The sequence below is a fragment of the Erinaceus europaeus genome, chromosome 2 (genome assembly GCF_950295315.1).
Source record: "Erinaceus europaeus chromosome 2, mEriEur2.1, whole genome shotgun sequence".
In the NCBI taxonomy this organism is placed as follows: Eukaryota; Metazoa; Chordata; class Mammalia; order Eulipotyphla; family Erinaceidae; genus Erinaceus; species Erinaceus europaeus.
In genome coordinates this window covers 199,711,831-199,731,247 of record NC_080163.1, presented here as the reverse complement: position 1 = coordinate 199,731,247, position 19,417 = coordinate 199,711,831, and the positions used below count along the sequence as shown (strand labels likewise).

The 19,417-nt window shown below is 55.6% G+C and overlaps 1 protein-coding gene across 3 annotated transcripts; it reads right to left on the bottom strand.

Moving 5' to 3' along the window:
* Positions 1 to 234: 234 nt before the first annotated feature.
* On the bottom strand, positions 235 to 17,768 carry PITX2 (paired like homeodomain 2). Of its 3 annotated transcripts, XM_007530776.3 has the most exons (4): positions 17,545 to 17,681; positions 14,021 to 14,076; positions 3,690 to 3,895; positions 235 to 1,505 (listed from the first exon to the last, which is right to left on the bottom strand). In XM_007530776.3, exons 2-4 carry the CDS (start codon positions 14,064 to 14,066, stop codon positions 942 to 944), a joined length of 816 nt encoding a protein of 271 aa, XP_007530838.1. In that variant the 5' UTR covers positions 14,067 to 14,076; positions 17,545 to 17,681; the 3' UTR covers positions 235 to 941. The 3 variants fall into 3 exon arrangements, with proteins under 3 accessions (XP_007530838.1, XP_060042236.1, XP_007530837.1); XM_060186253.1 differs by lacking the exon at positions 3,690 to 3,895 and having other exon boundaries at positions 17,545 to 17,768; XM_007530775.3 differs by lacking the exons at positions 14,021 to 14,076; positions 17,545 to 17,681 and adding an exon at positions 4,503 to 5,258.
* Between the last annotated feature and the right edge of the window lie 1,649 nt (positions 17,769 to 19,417).

Sequence of the window (19,417 nt, the reverse complement as noted above, 5' to 3'; positions counted from 1 at the left end):
TAAGCCAAAGAAAAATCTGGACGACAAAATCAAACTTTTCAGGCTTTCTCTCTTTTATTTTTTTCTCTCTGGGAGTGTCTTTATTTTTTTTCATGTTTTAGTTTTTGATGATTGACTATGATTTATTTCCACCAAATCAAAATAATTGCTGCAGCCTCAAGAGCTTAACTAAGCACCAGAGTTCGGACTGCAAACCACAGTCAGACAACAGAGAAGGGCAGAAAGAATCCAGACTGATCTGTATGCAGTATATTTTACTCCCATGAAATAAAACACATTTTTTCATATTTGCTGAAAAGTAAAACAATAATATTGTACGAAATGTTATACACAGGGTAGGTTGTACATAGCAGTTTCAGAAACATCATCGCATCCACCAGAGAAACTATTCTAAAACTGATATTCACACATTTTTATAATAATATGTTAGAAACATACAGTGTGGCATTTAGTATATACATTCCTTTGCTCGCAAGCGAAAAAATCCCTAACCGTTTCTGTAGAACATGCTTTGTTTTAAAGCCTAACCTTTAAAAACACTGTTGTGATATTACTAACAACTGCTTTTTATAAAATTAATTTGACATTTCGATATATATACATCCTTTCCGTCGTCTTGAACGTTAATGATGCTCAACTTAAAAAATAACAAGCTTAGAGTAATGTGGAAATGTCCTGTCCGCTCGGACAGTGGGCTTGTGTGTGTAGATCTGGGGGTGGGGTGGGGGGATGGGCTCTGCTGGGAGATAGTTGTGGGAAGGGGGAAGATGTCAGAGCGAAGGGGACATTCCTTTGACATCAAAGGAGCTCTCGGGCGATTCAGTGGTGGCCTCTCTCTCTCTCTCTCTCTCTCTCTGGCTTCACTTGCTCTTCTCGCTCACTCCTCCAGTGCCCACGACTGTCTAGTGTGCCTCCCAGTCTCTCTGGGGCAGGGTGCTGGCTCACACAGGCCTGTCCACGGCGTACTGGCAGGCGCTCAGGTTGGTGGCTGGGTTCTGCACACTGGCATAGCCGAAGCTGGAGTGCTGCTTGGCCTTGAGTCTCAGGCTGGCCAGGCTGGAGTTACAAGTGTCCCGGTAAACGTACGGGGGTGTTGGTGGCGCATAGGGGCAGGCGGGCGTGGGCACTGCGGAGTTGAGCGATGGGCTGCTCAGGTTGTTCAAGTTATTGAGGCTGTTGAGGCTGGAGCCCGGCACGCCGGCTACCGCCGAGGGCACCATGCTTGAGGACATGCTCATGGACGAGATGGAGTTGGGCGGCGAGAACATGCTCTGTGAGGACAGGGGGTTGACGTTCATGGAGTTGAAGAAGGGGAAGCTCTTGGTGGACAGGGAGGCCGACGTGAGACCTTTGGCGGCCCAGTTGTTGTAGGAGTAACCTGGGTACATGTCGTCGTAAGGCTGCATGAGCCCGTTGAACTGAGGCCCAAAGCCATTCTTGCACAGCTCGGCCTGCTGGTTTCGTTCACGCTTCCTCCACTTGGCCCGGCGGTTCTTGAACCACACCTGAGGGTGGGGAGGTGGTGGTGGGGGGGAGAGAACAAAAGCCACCAGCAGGATTAGTGAGCTCTGGATGGAGCTCCCATACCCCGGTTCCCCTCCACCCCCAGCAGACCAACCCGGAGGCACCAGCGGAGGAGGCCTTGCAGCTGGGGCCTGCCTGCTCGCCGGGCCTCCAGCTGCCCACAAACCCCAGCCCCACGCCGGTGGCCTGTGGCTGGCTTGTTCACTCGCCCAGACTCTCCTTGGGGTCCAAACAAACACTTATTGCAAAATAAACGCCAGGCCAGCCGGCTGGCCACCAGGCAGCCATTCCAAAGCCACAGCCTCAGGGGATGAGGGCAGGGGGCTGGGAGGTCACCCTGCAGCCCTCTCAACCTCTCTCTGTCCCCTTCTCCCCTCTCTGTGTGTCTCAGACCTCCACCGCCGACCTGTGTCCCTGACCCTCCAACTGTGGGGGGTAAGGGGAAGCTCTACCCCCTCCCTCTCTTGCCAAAACAACCAAATAAAAACACTTACTAAGGCCACCCCTCAGACAGCACTTTACACCCCATGGCCAAGCGTGTAAATTTCCCAGAACAGGTTACCCAGCGGCAGCCGCCACCACTCTGAAGCCTTGGTCAGCCAGCTCATGACCCTCCCTGCCTCCCTGCTTGTGGCAGGGTGTTGTGAAGCCCACCCCCCCCACACACACACCGCGGCCCCATGACCCCCCCAGCCCCCCAGTCACAGTGGCCCAGTCGCAACCCCGCTAGAATCCACATCAAGCCGGGTCGCCGGGGACCCCAGACGGTGGCTATTGTGTTTTGTGGATTGGAGCAAGGCCTGGGCCCAGATTTGGAGCTGACACCTCTGGCGGTTCCCATTACTCAACCTCAGCCGGGTCCTGCAACCTAATCTGATTTTTTTTTCCTCCTCCCTTCCCCTCCTTTTCTCTTTCATTCTCAATTTCCTTCCACCTCCCATCCTCTGCTCTCCCGCCTGCTATAAAAAGCTTGTGGCACTCAGCTGGGTGAGCCAGCGGCCTCTCTGGAAGAAGAGGAGGGTGAGGAGGAGGCCGGGAACTGGAGGCCCGGGTGATGGGGCTGGGGGCTAGGGGCCGGGAGTTGGGAAAGGACCCGCAGAGCGCATCGTCATTTTAATAACTTGCTATTTCTTTCCCAAGCTGCCTAAACTTTGCCCCGGAGAGAAGCGTACGTGCAAGGCCTGTTCCCCCAAACCGCAGGAGAGCCAGGGCACCGCAGTTAAACTAAAACCACTTCCAGCCCATCCCATTGCAGAGTCTCTGGGCCCACACAAGACCCGCTGGCCTTTGAGAGTGCTCTGGGCCTTTCTTCTTTTCTCTCTCTCTTTCTTTCTTTTTCTCTTCCCCAACATCGTTCCAGCCTATCTCTCTTTCCTGCTTCTCTACTTTCTTACCCGGAGCATTTATTTATTTTACTTTTTTAAAGCCGAGTCTTGAGCTCCTGCCATGTATTTTTCTACTTCCAGAATTCTAGCATATCATGACTTTTCCACCAGGGCCTGGCAAAAACACAAGCCATTGCTACTGTGTCTTTTATTTAAATTCATTTTCATCAATCCAGGAAGTACAGATGTGCTACTGCAAAGGTAAGTCTTTTGGAATAAAACTTTTTCTAATTGTGAGAAGGAGGAGAAAGGGGCAGTTGGGGGGGGCTGGTTTCAAGATTCCCTTGGAGTCAAGAGAAATAAACCAAACTAAAAAGCCTTTCTTTTTTTTTTTTTTTTTTCTTTCTAAACGGCTTATTAGGTTTCATATGCTGGCTGTGCCTTAAAATTTTTCTTCGGAAGATTACAAAGGGGGTGGGGAAGAGTAGGAAAGAGACCTCGGAGCAGAGAAAAGACTTGGCCTGGCCTGGCAGGGAGGTTCTCGGGAGCCTTGTGTCTGAGTCTGGCACACAGGTTGGAGCCTGTCTCGGCTGCTGGACTGGAAAGGTGGTTATCAGCGTGCTAGGTGGCTGCTAGCGGGAAGCCCCAGGAGGCCACGCGTGCCAGGCCCCACCAGGAGAAGAGATGCAGGGAGCTGGGGCCTGCAGGTGAGGCCTTCTGGCCGCGCAAAGCCAGCCAGACCGGGCGCCCCAGGCCTCTGCTGCTGGCTCTGCCTCCCTTCGCTCCAGGCCTGCGCCCCACACAGCGCCCTGCTTGCCGCCCCCGCCCCACGGCTCCTACCCGCACTCGGGCCTCCGTGAGGTTGGTCCACACGGCGATCTCCTCGCGCGTGGACATGTCGGGGTATCGGTTCCTTTGGAACGTGGCCTCCAGCTCCTGCAGCTGCTGGCTGGTGAAGTGGGTCCGCTGCCGCCGCTGTCGCTTCTTCTTGGACGGGTCCTCGGCGCTCACGTCCTCATTCTTCCCCTGCTGACCCTTGTCCTTCTCTGCAGGCGAACACACACACACACACACACACACACACACACACACACCGTCAGCCTGCACGCGGGCGCCCGGAGATCGAAGGTGCAGGGAGAGCGGGTGCCCCGGGATGGCGGGGTGCGCCCAGCCTCACCGCTGTCTGTCTGTCTGCCTCTCTCTCTCTCTCTCCGGCGCCGCGCTGGTTTATTAGTCTTTTCGCTGTCACTGTCCCGGCTCCCCGGCCCGGGAGAGAGTGCGGGGCTCCTCGCGGGCGCAGGGCCGGGCACGGGGCACCTCGGGGCTCCCCCAAGCACCCCAACGCCTCCGCGCTTTGCCAAGCCAGCCCCTCCGGGAGGAGCGAACGGGAAAAACAGTTTACAGAATACTTTTCCAGCCGGCGGGCGCCGCTGCCCGGGGAGCGGGGTGGGGGGCCGGCTCAGGACCTCCTGGCCCGGGGATGCTGGCGTATGGGGCGCAGAGGGGACCCGAGGCAGGCCGGGGCACAAGGGGCGCAGAGCCCCGCTCCGGAAGTCGTGCGGGAGCCTGCCCGCGTCCACTCCCGCCCCGCCTCCCCCAGGGCCCGACTTCCTGGGGGACGCACCGGCGGGCCCGGGGTGGGGGACGCCTTACCTGCGGCCTCGGGGCTGGAGGTGTCCGAGATGGTGTGCACCTCCAGCCGGTGCTTGGCGGAGTCCAGGGTACGGGGCTGACCCGCGGCCAGCACTGAAGCCATGGCCAGCGGCGGCGGGTGGTGGCAGGGGGCTGCCGAGGCGGCTGCCACCAGCTTGTTCCCTGCGGCTCGGGGCTCCGGCTGCAGTGAACCCCTCAAGCAGCTCATGGGACACCCCGAGCCCGGGCCGCCGTGCGCCCTAGGCGCAAAGTCTCCCCGCCGTGGCGCCCAGGCCCGACCCCGGGAACAGGACCCCGCCGATGCCCGCGCCCCAGAGTCCTCGCCGTCCTCCTCCCGGGACGGCCGGGTCAGCGGGCACACGGTGGCATGGGGGGTGCGGGCGCCTTGGGGGAGCAGGTTTGGCCGAGTGGGCGCACACCCCGCTCTGCCCTCCCTCCCGGGCAATGGACACGGCTAGCCCGCCCCCTGCGGTCGCCCGGGCAGCGGAGTGTCAGAGTGACAGGGACAGGTAGCTGATATCAGATCCCCGCAGCGGGGCCGAAACGGGCCGGGAGGAGCGCCCCCCGCGCGCACACACACACGCACCCCCCCCCCCGGCGCCCCGCGCGGCTCAGTTCCCCGCTCCCCGGCCCGCGAGCGACCAGCTCTGCGGCTCGACGCTTCCCTGTTGGCCTGGCATCTTAAGGCCAGAGGCGGACTCCGCGGGGCCCCCACGTCACCGCGCCCCGGCCCTCCCCGCCCCGCCTCCGCCCGGCCCCGCGCCCCGCCAGAGCGACAGCGCCGCGCGCCAATCGGGGGGCCCCGCGGCGCGGCGGGGGGACGGGCCCGCGTACACCTATCAGCGCCGCGGGGCCGGGCCAAGACCTAGCAGCGCCCCCCGCGTCTACACCGCCCGCTCCCGGGAGTCGGAGGCGATCCGGCTGCCCAGAGTTCTGAAAGGGGAGGTGGAGACCCGAAGCTCAGTATAAAAGGCACGGGGGCCACACAGGGTCCTCTCCTGTTCCTCTAGTGTCTCTTGACGCCCCAATGCAGAGGTGCCATTCTGCCCCTCCCCGCCAACACCCCAACTCCAGTGCAGAAGACAAACCAGACACCAAAAGCCGGGTTGGAGGCGGGGTGGTGGTGGTGGCGGTGTACATATTGAAAAGCACCAACGAGTCACCTCTCCCATCTTCAATTTTCCAAACAGCCCGTCAAAGGGCAGACTGCCTTGAAGAAGCGGAGCTTCCCTTTGCAAAGAAGACGGAGCACCGAGCCTCTTAAATCAGAAGCCAAATGGACCCGCTAAGACAAAATTCCCTAGGCTTTAAACGAACAACTGTTGGGTGGTTCACTATGGATTTGGACAAGAATATAAAAGTCGCCCCAGATCACGTTCTCTGTAATGCCCGAGTCCCCAGACAGAAAAACACACCATCGACTAGAAACCCTAGCCCTGCATTTTCACAATGCTGAAAGCTTAGCCATTCTACTTAACGTTGATTAAGACACATACCCTGGATCTTTCAAATTCCTGGTGCACCGTATTAAGCTTGTCCTAACCCAAGAGAGAGAGCCAACGCTTTAAATTCGACGCTGCTGTTTATGTTATTCCCGATCAGACTCAAATCCACAGAGCCTGCGGAATCAACAGCCTTCGGCTAATCATAAATGAAATGTGCTATAATGAATTTCCATGCAATTAAGACGGTTGCCAAATCGCCAATTCCAAGGATCTTTTTTTTAAGTCGTTTTCTCTTTCTTTTCTTCCCCCCTCATGCCTCCCTCCCCCCCACCCCAGCTCCAGGCTCGATCCAAATCCTAGTAACCACACTGGAGATTGCCGACAAGAGAGGAAAAGCCCTGTGAGGCTGTTCAAAAAACAAAGCCAAGAGGAAGACCTCTTTTTTGGGGGGACCTAATAATAAAAAAGACCTCTTTTTTATTATTCTCAAATAACTGTTCCATCTAGAGAAATCAGAAGCAAGCACTCTGAAAACATCATTCCAGAATACTTTGGAAAGGCCCTTTATCCTGCGACTGAGGTCCACGCAGGAGAGAACAGATTAATCACTACCCCCCCCCCCCCCGGGGGCCCTGCTTTGCTCACTGCTTGCTGGTGCAGTCAGTGTTATTGTCACCCACTGTGTATTTGTTTGACATCACTGGCAATGATTTGCAAAGTCCGTAGGAGGTATCTTCAGAAAACTCCCTCCCCGTCCTTGTCCCAGAGATTGGGAGAACTATTGTGTCTGGGGCCCAGTGGCCCTAGCAGCCGGCAAATATGTTTGTGACTTAGGCATCTGTCCTTGTCCCTGCCTACCACGCCTCCCACTTATCTGCAACTGCTCCCCCATTTTAAACACCCTGGAGATCAGTCCTTGGAGCCTGGGGTCAACTCATTTCTAACCACCAGGACCAACCACCCCCAGGGCCATTCCCTTGGAGAAGCACTGAGCTTCTTGTGGCTCCCAAGTCTTAAATCTGCATTTCCAGCCTTGACCTTTTGGTCTTGGTCAGCCAACTGGAATGGTGCTGACACACCTGCTGGTGGTGTGTGCGCGTGCGTGTGTGTGTGCGTGTGCGTGTGCGTGTGCGTGTGTGTGTGTGTGTGTATGTGTGTGTAGATGAGCACACCTTCCCAGAAACAGGTCTGCATTCGCTACTGCTTCTAACCTGAGTTTCGTTAGGTCCTGCAATCTCACCACTAAATTATACATATTACACCAGCAGTCTGTTGGTAAAGAAGGTTAAATTAATTTACATTCTGCTCATTATCTGGTGCTTAAATGCTGCGTTTTATCCCTGAGATTTGGTGGCGAATCCCCCTCACAGACCCCACAGCATTGGGGAAGACAATGCTCCTCCATTTGTAGTGCTTTTTAATCTGATAAGACTCTAATTTGCTTAAGTCTTTTAAATGAGGGTTTTAAATGTTTCTAGCCATTTTCTTATTGAATTTCCTCTAATTCCCCCCAGATCATAAAGTGTATGTGTAAAGTAAATATTTCCTCCGGTTGCACTCCCAGCCGATGACCTGTAACTAAATCAACACACATCCCGCACTTAGGGCCCTCAGTATTCACTAATCTCTGTCCAATTTCTGTTTTTCAACCTCAGCACTGCCAGGACCCCCACATCACACAACATAGCCCTAGAACTTCCTTTCACAGAGAGACTCATCACCCTCCAGGAGAGGTTCTGCATCCTTGTTTCTCCCCACTTCTAACCTGAGAACTGTAATTTGGAGCAAAGGCACCTTTTCAAAGGTAATTTTCTTTCTTTCCTTTAAAATAACATATGAAATAACCTATGAAAGCTAAACATACAGAGAGGGGGAAGCAGGATACTGTTTGGCTTTTATTATAAAATGGTGCTGGGGATTGAACCTGGGACCTCAGAATCTCAGGCATGAGAGTCTTTTGCAGAACCATTATGCTAGCACCCCATCCCTCAAGGTATTTTTCCAAATCCATTATCAGGAGAGTCTAGAAGCTCCATAGAGCCTTGTAGACTGATCACAGTCCTATGCTCTCTGAAGCCCAGCCCAGCAGCTCTGCTTGGCTAGAACTTTCACTCTTACACACACATGTGGGAGACCCAACCTTGGCTCTGAAGTGGGCAAAAGGCCCAGGGCGTGTGGTGGGAAATGCCTGCAGAGTCCAGGTGTGGGGAAGGCTGGGGTGCTGGCACTGTACAGGTGGCCAGCAAGCTGGAAGTGACTAGGAATTTAAGTCATATTGACGGTGGTGGGGGTGGGATAGGGTGCAGAATAAAGACCAGAAATTGGAGAACAGTGGCTACGCAGGAGTTGGTGCAGTGACTGGGGTGTTGGACTTAAAAGTATGAGTTTTTAAGTTTGATCCCTGCCAGAGTGATGCTCTCTGTCTCTCTCTGTTTCTGTCTCTCTCTCTCCCTTCAGTAAACAAATAAAGTCTTTCTTTAAAACATAAAGATCTCATTTTAAATCCATCTATCTGTTTTTAAAAACCTACACACACACAATAAGTCCTCCAGCTCTGCTCTCTAAATTGAGCCAGGAAGGCATTTCTTTGCATTTTTCTGATCATTTTGCAAACTCTGAGATTGGGTGACAGCTTTTTAAAATTTTTATTTATTTATTCCATTTTGTTGCCCTTGTTATTTTATTGTTGTAATTATTGTTATTGATGTTGTCATTGTTGGATAGGACAGAGAGAAAATGGAGAGAGGAGGGGAAGACAGACAGAGGGAGAGAAAGACACCTGCAGACCTGCTTCACTGCTTGTGAAGCGACTCCCAGGATCCTTCCTCCGGTCCTTGCGCTTTGTGCCACCTGTACTTAACCCTTTGAGCTACCACCCTGGGTGACAACTTTTCCAGTCCAACCTCAGACCCAGGGTTCCCTCTGTGAGTTGGTAGCTGTTGGGGGTGGGGGGTGGGGGAGGAAGGCAAGTGTGTGCCAGGAACCAAGTCAGACTTTTCTCGGAGGGAGTGCTTTGTTTTATTTGTTTGTTTCCAATTAATCTATACAAAACGTGTTCCTGAGTAATGGCAGTATGAGGGGAGGGGTTGGTGGTAGAGAAATCTTATATATTGTTGTGGGCTCAGCACTGCTGCCCCCCCTCCCCACATTTTCTGCTTCCCTTCTTTGAGTGGTTTGAAAAATTACTGTGACATCAACCTCAGTCACAGACAGTTTTAATCCAGGGGAAAAAAAAAAAAAAGGAAGAAAGAAAGAAACTTGGCGAGGTTTGCTCAGGGCACCAAAGGCACTGTCCCTGGTAGACTGAAAGACTGGGGGTATCAGAAAATCTCAGGGGTGTTCGCCCTTGGGGCATGAGGTCAGAATGGGGTTTTTTTGCTTACTCTTCCCTGGAAAGAGCTCAGGAGGAAAATGCCTGACATAAGGTCAGGCCTTAAAGTCTTACTTAATTTCACACTCTTTAGAGTTAGTTACAGCCCCCCCCCCCAACACACACCCTAAATCATCTTTGGGGATTGGGCAGCCTGCATGTGAGCTGGATCCAGTCAAGTCAACCAGGAGTCTCTCAGCTCACCTGGAAGGCAATTTAGTCAGCTGTCTCCCACGTCTCTGTCTCTGGCCATCTAGGGATGGGGCCCACCACAGTGGCCCCAGGCCAGTTCAAGGACAAGGCTGGGAACCACGTGATGGGCCAGGATTTTGTGTGTCCTCCCAGTCAAGGTCAACAGGAGACCTTGCTCCCCACCCCACCCCCCAAGTGGTCATGCTTTCTCTCTGTCTTTTGCCTGTCTGCTCACAAATCAAGCTGGAGAGGGTCACCCCTTGTCAGCCCTGCCCCCAGTTCAGGGTCAGGAAGCCACATCCAGAAATTAAAGACCTTACTTTGAATGACCACCCCCCTCCCCCAAATCCCTAAATGGAAAATGTAAAGTGAAGAATTTAAATTTAAAGCAAAGAAGGCAGGTTGATTATTTTCTGAATTGCAAGTCTGTAGGCACTCTCTTCCAGGCCCTGAGAAGGGGACACCCCCCCCCCCATCATTTCTGCCTTACGCACTCAACCACTTGTGTTTGGGTGTCTTCTAGGGAGCTGGGGAGGTGTCCCACCATTGACTAGGTGAAGAGACAAGCAAGGGATGAGGCTGCTAAAATTACTAACCCCTTGCACTAGGTATTTTAAACTCTCATCCCTTTTTATATTTGCATGTGATGCTACAGACTTACTAGACGCTCATTTAATCCCAGAATGCAACTAACCATAGAAAACAGAGATGGAAGAAGAGGAGGAGAGTAAGATGGGGGGGGGGGTTTGAAATGGCCAGACTAAACACATACAGAGTTGAATTAAAATACCTCTCCCCCCGTTTTTGCCTCTATTTCTCCCTCTTCAGCATCTGCCCAGCTCTCTTTCTCCTCCACTCTCTCTTTCTCTTCTTCCTGTCTTCTTCCAGAATCACTGGTAGCTAACATTCAGCATTAGTTGTCATGGTGACTATAAATGACATAAATCCAAAAAATACCCACCTATAATCTGAGATGAAGTTTTTATTTCCCTAGCGAAAAATCATATGTTCAAAGCTGTCAGCTGACAAAGGGAAAAGAAGAACCCTCCTCATTGTAGTAACCCAAGTAATATATTACTTGGAGAGGTTTAAATGAATGTGTCAGCCTGTTCAAAACACACCGCAAGAATCCGGAGCACTCTCCTCACTGGAAGGCTGCTTCTCCAGGATCTGGTGGCTTCCTCTGACTCTGTTGAATCTGCTTTCTAACCCACTGCAATGGTCTCTGTTCACATTCACTCTGCCCTGTCGCCAAGGGGTCTCGATCCTTTAATGCTTTTTCTTTCTGAGGACTTTGGAAGTTGATGTAGTTGATCAAGTGTCTCCCTCAAGGAAAGATGGGGAATTTTTCTTAGGGGGCGTGTTGGGAAGGGGGAAGGCTAAGCTGGGTGCTAGTGGGGACTAGAATGGGGAGAAGAGAGGCTAAGAGGGCAGACAGGTGCTGTGGTTTAAGTCTAGTGGGGGACAGATAACTATTGGCTGTTACTCTGTGAGTTTCTCGTGTGTGTGTGTGTGTGTGTGTGTGTGTGTGTGTGTGTGTGTGTGTTGGGGGGGTCAGTTGGTGACAGCAGTTGGGCCTTTTGTCTCTTCCCTGGGCTTGTTGTCTCTCTGCCTATCTTTGGATTACAGGGTATCCGCCTAGATGAAGACCCATTAATTACCCATTCAGTCAATATTAGGAAGACTGGCAAAGCTTTTTACATAGGATTAAGAAGACACCGCATGGTTCCATTAGTATATTCCTACTCACGAATAAGCCTGCGTTCTGCATTCCCTCCTGCCCCCCCAGCCACCGCACCAGCGCCACATATATTAACCAAGGGTGGGGTGGGGAAGGCGGGGACCCCACCTGCAGAATACCTGCGTCCCCCACACACACCTGCGCATGGGCTGCCTCCCCACAACTGGAGCAATTTTCCCTGATGGGAGCGGAAAAAAAAAGAAACAATACAGCTTCTGTTGTCCGGCGGGATTTGGGGGTTCTGTGGAGGGAGGACCCCACCTGCTCTCTTGTTCCGGGAAGGCGCTTACACTGGGAAGCCAGGCGCCCCCATTCTGTGGGGGGGGGTCTGTGGGGTGTAAAGTCACGTGTGGGAGGTTACCCCCGTCCCCTGTCCCCCTGCCAAAGACATGGGCCTGCCTGCCACTGGAAGAGGGCTCCCGGGGCAGCCTGGGGGCGAGCCCACAGGGGCTTTGGGGGTGTCCCTCCCACTCCTCAGGAGGGCAGTGCGTGCACATTGGGCCGGCGGGGCCGCGGGCTTGGCAACCACCTTCTCAGACCTAAAGAACAAGGAACCCGAGTCGCCCAGCCAGGCGGGTCCAGCTTAATTCCCGCCTGAATCTAATGCCACCACTTTTGGGGGGTGGGGAGGGAGAGGGAGTTCTGTGGAGATGGTATCACTGACCAAGCTGGGTCAGCCTCTCTTCTTCCTGAAGGTCGAAGTGAAATACCGAGTTCCAAAAAAAAAAAGAAGGCTTCTTGGGGGGCGTCACCGGGATCATAAACAGCCCAAGACCTCTGTTCGGGTAGTCATGGCTGTGAAGGGGGTTGGGAGTGGGGCTAGTCACCGCTCTTCATGTCCAGCCTGTCCTGCCTGGGTGAACCTGCACACAGAGCCTGTTGGGCGTGTGGGTGAAGTGAGGTGAGACTGGTCGGAGGGGATCCCAAGCATTGAATGCTTGACCCTTTTTGAAAAGCACACGTCAGTGGAAGCGCTTTTGCAATTTCTCTCTTTAAAAAGGGGGGTGGGGGTGGGCTGGGTGGTGGCGCACCTGGTTCAGCACAGGTTACAAATGCTCAAGGACCTGGGTTCCAGCCCCCGGTCCCCACCAGCAGAGGGGAAAGCTTTGCGAGTGGTGAAGCAAGGCTGCTGGTGTCTGTCTCTCTCCCTCTCTATCTCCCTCTCCCCTCTCGATTTATTTCTATCCAATAAATAAATACTAAAAAAAAAAAAACGATTATACTCCCCTCAAATGCCAGTGGGCCCCCCGTGCGCCCAGTCCTCCCCGCGCCTCTAGAGCCTGCTGGGTTTCCAGACCCCCAGGAGACCCACCAACCCCGAGATTGGTGGCATGTCTTCCAGTGTCACGCCCCTTCTCAATTTACGACCTTCATCCCCACAGCGGGACTCCTCTCCCCAAACGCCCCAAAGGGAGCCAGGGTGCTGCCTGCCTGAGTCTCGTGGTCCATCCAGCGCTTTCTTTGATTTGCTCAGTATCAGAGGTGCCCTTCCAGGGCCGCCCTGGGCTGCCTCCCAGCCCCCAACTTTGGACCCGCACCCCACCTCTGGCCTTTCCTGCAGGGCCCGGCCAGTCGCGCTCGCGTGGCAGCCAGGGGCCGGGGTGTGCGCGTCTCCGGAGAGCCCCCAGCCTTTCCAGTACAAAGCGAAACCAGGGACCCTCCCCATCCTGGGGGACCCCCTGCCCCAACCCCCAGTCTGACCGGAGCCAGGGCTGAGCCGGAACAAAGCCTCCCCGCCCCCGGGAGTTCCCACCGCTCTGAATTTTTAACCGTATCCCAAACATACTTCGGTCTAATAATTTATTTTTACGACCGATTATCAAACAGCACAAGAATTTAACACAATCTTAATGACCGAAATCAGCTGATGTTATCTCTCCGGGGCACCGGCTCACCCCCGCGGGGTTAATCCCGGACGGGCGAGCCTTGAACCGGCCGCCAGGCGGGAGGACGCGTGTCCGGGGCTGGGCCCGGAGGCCCCCAAATAGCCGTCGCATCCCGGGCTCCCCGAGGTGCAGGCGGGGTGTGCCCGGCGCACAGATCGGGGTCCTCACACTCTCGCCCCCAAAGAGCGCGCAGGGCCCGGGACGAAGGGGCCTCCGTCCTCCTCCCCACTCCCACTATCACCGATCCGAACCCCGAGCCCAGGGCGCGCGCGTTGGTCAGGACCCCGACGGGGCGCGGAACCCGGGCTGCCCGCCCCCACAGACTGCGTCCAGCACCGGCCACCCCGCCGCGGCCGCCGCTGCCGGCGCAACAGGTGGGGCGGGTCCACAGGATATGACCCCGGGGCTCACAGCCGGTGACCCCCGGACCTCCTTCCCTGTAGGGCAGATCTGTGCCTACAGCCGCCCCCTTTCTCTCTCTCGGGGCGGGGGGGTGCTGCCCCGCACCCACCAGCCGGGGCCCACCGGGGTGGCCCGGGCGCGCAAGGCCGCAGGGGCTGTGGCGGGCGACAGAGGTCGCTGTTGGACCACTTTTGGGGGCCTGCCGCGGGGCGCTCAGCGCGCTCAGAGGAGGCCGAGGCCCAGCTCTCTAGGGGGCAGCTCCCACCCCGCAAACCGGGCGGGAAAGCGCCGGGCGCCTGGCTGAGGTGCCTCTCCGAGACGAGCCTTTGCAGATGGGGTGCCCGAGAGGACTAAAGGGTGCGGGAGGCCGGCGGTCGGCTGACCTCCGCAGTCCATAGCCACTGCTCCCCTATGGTCCCCGGCCCAGCCCCAGCCCAGGGGAGGGGAGTCCGTCGGGGGCCCCGGCGCACAGGGAGGCTTACCGAGCTGCACGCACGCCGACACCAGCTTCCGGCAGTTGGTCTCCATGCCCCGTTATCTGCGGGAGAGACAGACAAGGGCTCGTGAGAGGCGGCGAGCGGGCGGCCCCAGGGCCTGTGGCACTTGGACTTGACGGCCTGGAGACACCAGGGCCTCCCCCCCCTCCGCCCCTCCCCTCCCCTCCCCTCCTCTCCCCGGAGTGGACACCCAAGGGCGCCCCTGTCGAACCGCACCCCACAGGGCACCCTGTCCAGGCCTCGCAGCTACCTCCCTCGCCCCCGGAGGGACTCAGTGTGAGCGGCCCAGAGTCATTTTGAATCTGAGAGCGACCTTGGAAAGGTTGGGGGGCACCCGGAGGACGAACTTGGCCTTTGGGGAACCGCCAGCGCCGCGGCCGTCTGGACCCATGGCTGGGGCGCAGACTGCGGGTGCACCGCCTCCAGGCCGTCCGCGGGGACGGGGACTGGCGACAGCCTGGGAGCTCACCCGTCTGCAGCCGCTGTCCCTAACTCTACACTTCCCCCCCCTCCCAGCGCCTCGTTCTGGCCCTATAGTTTCCCCCTCAAAGTGGGGTTTAGGATCTGGGTGGAGGGGAGACCAGAACGCACGATGAGACCCAAAGCGCGCCCCAGGGGAACGCCCAGGTCGCCCGGCATGGAAACTCACCCCCACCCCCCACTCAGGAAAGCCAGCTTTCCCCAAATTGCCGCCTGGAGCCCAGCGCCCCTTTCATCGCCGCAGGCCAGCGGGGAGCCGTGGGTGGCGAGGGTGCTGAGCCCAGGGATAAGGGGGGGGCGGCTCCTCACCCCGCAGGCTCCAGTGCCGCCTCGCGCCCCCCCACCCCGGGCTGTGCGGGTGGTGGGGGCCTTAGTCGCGGAGCTGGGGCGAGTGGGCAGGGCCCAAGTCTCATCTTTCTGCTCTGGGCCTCTCCTGCAGCGAGCAGAGCCCAGTGGCCTCGGGTGCGGGGACAGGAGGGTGAAGAGGGCCGGGCGACCCCCCTGCCAACCAGCAGGGCCTCCCACCGGTCCTCGCCGGCTTGGGGCCCAGAAGTAGCAGTTTGGCAGCTCCAGATTTTAGTGATTCTGCAGTAAAATCACAGGATTAGTTCCTGATTGAGATGTCTGTTCGTGAGATATTACAAAATTCATTATCACAGCTTTCTACTAACTCGATATGAAGTAACACAGATGGGATTTTATTAGTCCAGACTTCAAATGTTTACTTATGATAATTTCGGGGGGGAAAATTTGCATGTCATCATTTCGATAATCTTTTTTTTTCTTCTTCTTCTCCCACTCTAATGTCTGACCTGGCTGCCTTTATTCGTCCTCAGTCAGAGTCTTGCAGATAGCAAATAAAAAATAGTTAAAAAAATTTTTTTTAAAAGAGTGAGACATACCAAAGGAAATGATGGGCCCTACAGTGTGTAGGGTCAGTTAATTATTACACACTAGTTACCCCCCTTCCCGAGATGCGGTGAAGACCAAACAAAGCGCTAGCAGAGAAATCTTCCAGAACTCCACTGGAAGAACGAAACGGATGTCAAGCCAAGGCTCTTTCTTTCTCCTTCTACTGGGCCCTGTGGCCTGGGAGGTTTGGTCTTGCAGGCAGAATGAGCCCTCAGAGACCTGCAGTCTTTTTCTTCTCCCTCCTCCACAGGAGGACAAGGCCTAGCGGAAGAATCAAAGAAAAATGAGGGCTCAATAACGCAGAAAGAACCTTCTTTATCGAGAGTAAGGAAGCACCGGCCAGCTGGCTGAACGTTCACCTAGTCCCCTCTCCTCATAAGCCTCCCAAGACGGATTGGGTTGCTAGGTTTAGGGACGGGCCTCGGTGGCTAATCTCACAAATTATGATGCGCGACTTTTCCTGATGGGAAGTTGTTCTCACCACTCACCACTGCCACTACCCCCCTCCTCCCAAAGTTCATGTCTTGCTTTAAATGCACCCATGCTCTTGTTCTGGCCAAGTTCTATTGTGAGCAAGCACCAAACACATCCCAGCTTCTGAGAGGCACCAAGCCATACACAGAGGACAGGCACCTCCAGGGAAAGGACAGTTTGCTTCAGGAAAATACCTCTGGTGATTGTTAACATGATGGCATGACAGGCCACATAAGAGAATTATATATATACAGATATAATAATTCCAAATCCTTTCATGCCCTTTCCCTTTTTCGTTTACTTTTCCCTTAACAAAATCTTTAGTGGAAAAATTGAAAATAAACAGCACTAGGACATCTGGTTTAAATGAACTAAATTGATGAGATTAGCAAGCAAATTAATTTGCAGTAGGTAATCATTTGAGGAAAAAAAAGTACATCTCAACACAGTTCTGTATGTTACCACGTCTAAGCCTTCTTTTAAACCAATTAATATTGATGCTTTAGGGACAGTCTGCTACCACGGAGGAACAAAGCAACTGACGAAAGTGTCATTCTACCGAAATAAAGTAAAAAAAAAAAAATACCCATCTTAAAAAAAATTGGGGGGGACTTTGATTATTGAAATGTTGTGGGCTTATTGCTGCTTAAGTGCTTTGTCTCCTTGGTATACATTGTATTTGAATTTCATGCGGATTTTCTCCAAACTGATATAAAAATGTCTCTTTAACTCACTCATGGCCTAGCAGAATGCAGAGGAGTCTTTCTAAATCAGATTTTAAAAATAGTTTCCCATCAAAATACATCCATTATGGTAGGTGTGGGTTCCTCAGTCATTGTAACTCAGAAAGTAAAAGTTTCTATGTATCGAATTGACTTTCATCAATTCTCATTTAATAGTGACTTAATAGTAAATACTAACCACTAAAAGGAATTGCTCACTAAAACAAGTAAAAAGAATCAAAGTCACACTCCCTCCCTGTGAAGGTTTCTAGATTGCAAGGTGGTTCAGGTTTTTTTTTACAAGTGGGTGGGGAGGGACGTGCTTCTCAGATTGAGAATCCCCCCCCCTTGGACGTTTGGAAAATAGTTCTCTGCAGCGATTTAAAATGTCTCGAGTGGAAGACGGCGCTGACTGTCGAGCAGTCAGAATGGATTTATAATCCCAAACAGTCATTGTGGGAGCTGGTCTCGGCTTGCTCTCCCAGGTAGTTCGCAGCCAGTCCAAGACGGAGCCCCCTCAAATTGATAACAATGGCGATGGGGCTACTCTCCGGGTCTCTGGAAGTTTGTACCAGGCCCTTTCTGTGGAGAATGCTAATCCTCGGCCGAGCATTTGCCCCTGTAGCGCTGGCACCGCGTTTAGAAGATAGATGCCCGGCTTGCAAAGCTCGCTGTTCTGCTGCGTGCGACTCCCCGTTGTACTCCCGTACCCCAAAGATGGTGGGTGGGTGGGTGGCCTGGAAGTGGGGCCCCCAGAAGCGGGGCTCGGCGAGGTCTGTCTGCCAGCTGCGGCTCGCGAGGGAACGGCGACCTCCGTGGGCCACAAAGCCCCTTCCCGCCCCCACCCCCGCCGAGGAGTCCCCCGAGGGAGCCCCTGTCCCCCCAGTCCCGTCGCCGCGGGGAGCCGGCCCCTCCACTTACCCGCTGCGGGAGCGAGAGCGGTCTCGGCGCCCAGCTGCCCGGGGACGTCTGCAGCGAGCCGAGCAGGGTGCAGGGCCGGACCCGCCAGCCGGGCCGGGGGAGGGCCGCGGGGTGCTCCAGCGGGTGCCCGGGGTGCGCGCAGGCCTGGGGGTACAGCCGTCCCTGGCGCCGAATGCCTGCGCCTCTCCAGCGTGCCTGCTCGCTCTCGCACTTCTCTTCTCTCTCCCCCCCCCTCTCTTCCTCCCTCCCTCTCTCTCTCTCCCCGGCTGCGACTCCTGGTGGGGGGGTGCTGTGACGTCAGCAGAGATTCCTCCAAACTCCGGGGCCCTGTGGCGGCCGCGGGGGGAGAGCAGGGGCGCGGGCGGGGGAGCGAGCGGCCGGCCGGGAGCCGGGAGCGGGGAGCCGGGAGCGGGGCGCACGCCAGCCCGAGGGGAGGCCAGGGGGCAGGGGGAGCTGGAGGCCGGGGGCCGCGCTGGGGGGCTGGGTGCAGGGGAGCGAGCCGGGCAGCTCGCTAGATGCGTGGGGGAGGGCCGGAGCGCCCCGAGACACAAAGGTCCCCGTGGGGAGAGCGCCGGGGACCCAGACACGGAACAAAGGCCAGGCCGTGCGCCCCGGCTGCTTCGGGGGGTTCCCTCTGGCCGGCAGTATTAGGGGGACACAGTTCCAGGAGCGGGGGAGCGTGGAGGGGGGGGGTGGCGAACGAGGGAAGGACGCCGGGCAGCCGTGAAGGTAGGCGGGGTGGGGGGTGGGTGTGCTGGGAGGTGTGTATGTGGTGGGGCGAGGGTCTCACACAGGAGAGATCCGGACAAGTGGGGCGCTCTGGAGCTGGGGGGCCGAAGTGGGGGAGAGGCGCGGTCTGAAGGTGGTGAGGAGAGCTGGGCCTCACGCAGGTGCTCATCTCGGGGTGGTCCTGGCTTGCACCCCCCTCCGCAGCAGGTCCCCCCCCCATCCCAGCCTAGAATCCCATCCGCCGTCGCTCCACGCCGCGGGTTCAGTCGAGGTCACTGAGACCTCATTTTTTAAAATGACGAGGTTAAGGTTCCTGGCGAGCGTGGTATTGAATTGCACCGGGTCGGGTGGGGGGGGGGAGAGGAAGCCCCCCCCTCCAACTCACCCTGGCTCCTTATGGCTCCTAAGCATCTGAAGACCCGTGGAGTCAGAACCCCCCCCCCAAAAAAAAACCCAAATAAAATAAAATAAAAACAAGGAGTGACCCCGCTTCCACACCTCGGTCCCCCTCACTTCTCAAGGGCATATGTTTTGGGAGCCCGCAGGGTTTTTTCTTCTCAGCCTGTCTGGGACTGGAGGGGGGATAAATCCATGTCTCCTGGAAGATTGTGTGTGTGTGGGGGGGGGATGTCTGCCGCCTGGCTGAGGGGACTAAGTCCTTTCAAATCAAGGACGGCTGGTTCAGGGTCACCAAGCAGCGGTGACTCTGGGGCCCAGTGACAGTCGTTTCTGCCCAAGCCCGCCAAGCCTGAGGTGAGCGCACCAGCCGGCTGGCCTGGCTCGGCAGGACAATTCTACTCCCAGCGGCTTCCCACTTCGGAAACTCAGTGCCTCGCAGGAGAGGGACTCTGGCAGGGCCAGCTGGGAAGCCGAGGGAGAGAGATAGACAGAGAGAGAGAGAGAGAGAAAGAGAGTTTTGAGACAAGCCCCATCTTTCCAAATGCTGGTGGGTGACCATCTCTCCTAGGTGCTGGGCCTCCCCAATCTTGGGAGCCTGTCTGGAAATTGTTACGCGTTTTCTTGAATTACCCCGTGTTTTGAATTCATTTGAGTTAGCAGTAAAAACAGGCAAACAAACTTGCTCAATTTGTTTTGAGTGCTAAATCCCTTCACTTTGAAATCGCTAACAGTCGACAGATGGACT

Coding starts and splice junctions, on each gene's coding strand:
- PITX2 (XM_007530775.3), bottom strand. CDS start 4,710: ATGAGCTGCTTGAGGGGTTCACTGCAGCCGGAGCCCCGAGCCGCAGGG. Junction 3,896..4,502: donor CTCCAGCCCCGAGGCCGCAG/GTAAGGCGTCCC, acceptor GTTCGCCTGCAG/AGAAGGACAAGGGTCAGCAG. Junction 1,506..3,689: donor TCACGGAGGCCCGAGTGCGG/GTAGGAGCCGTG, acceptor CCCCACCCTCAG/GTGTGGTTCAAGAACCGCCG.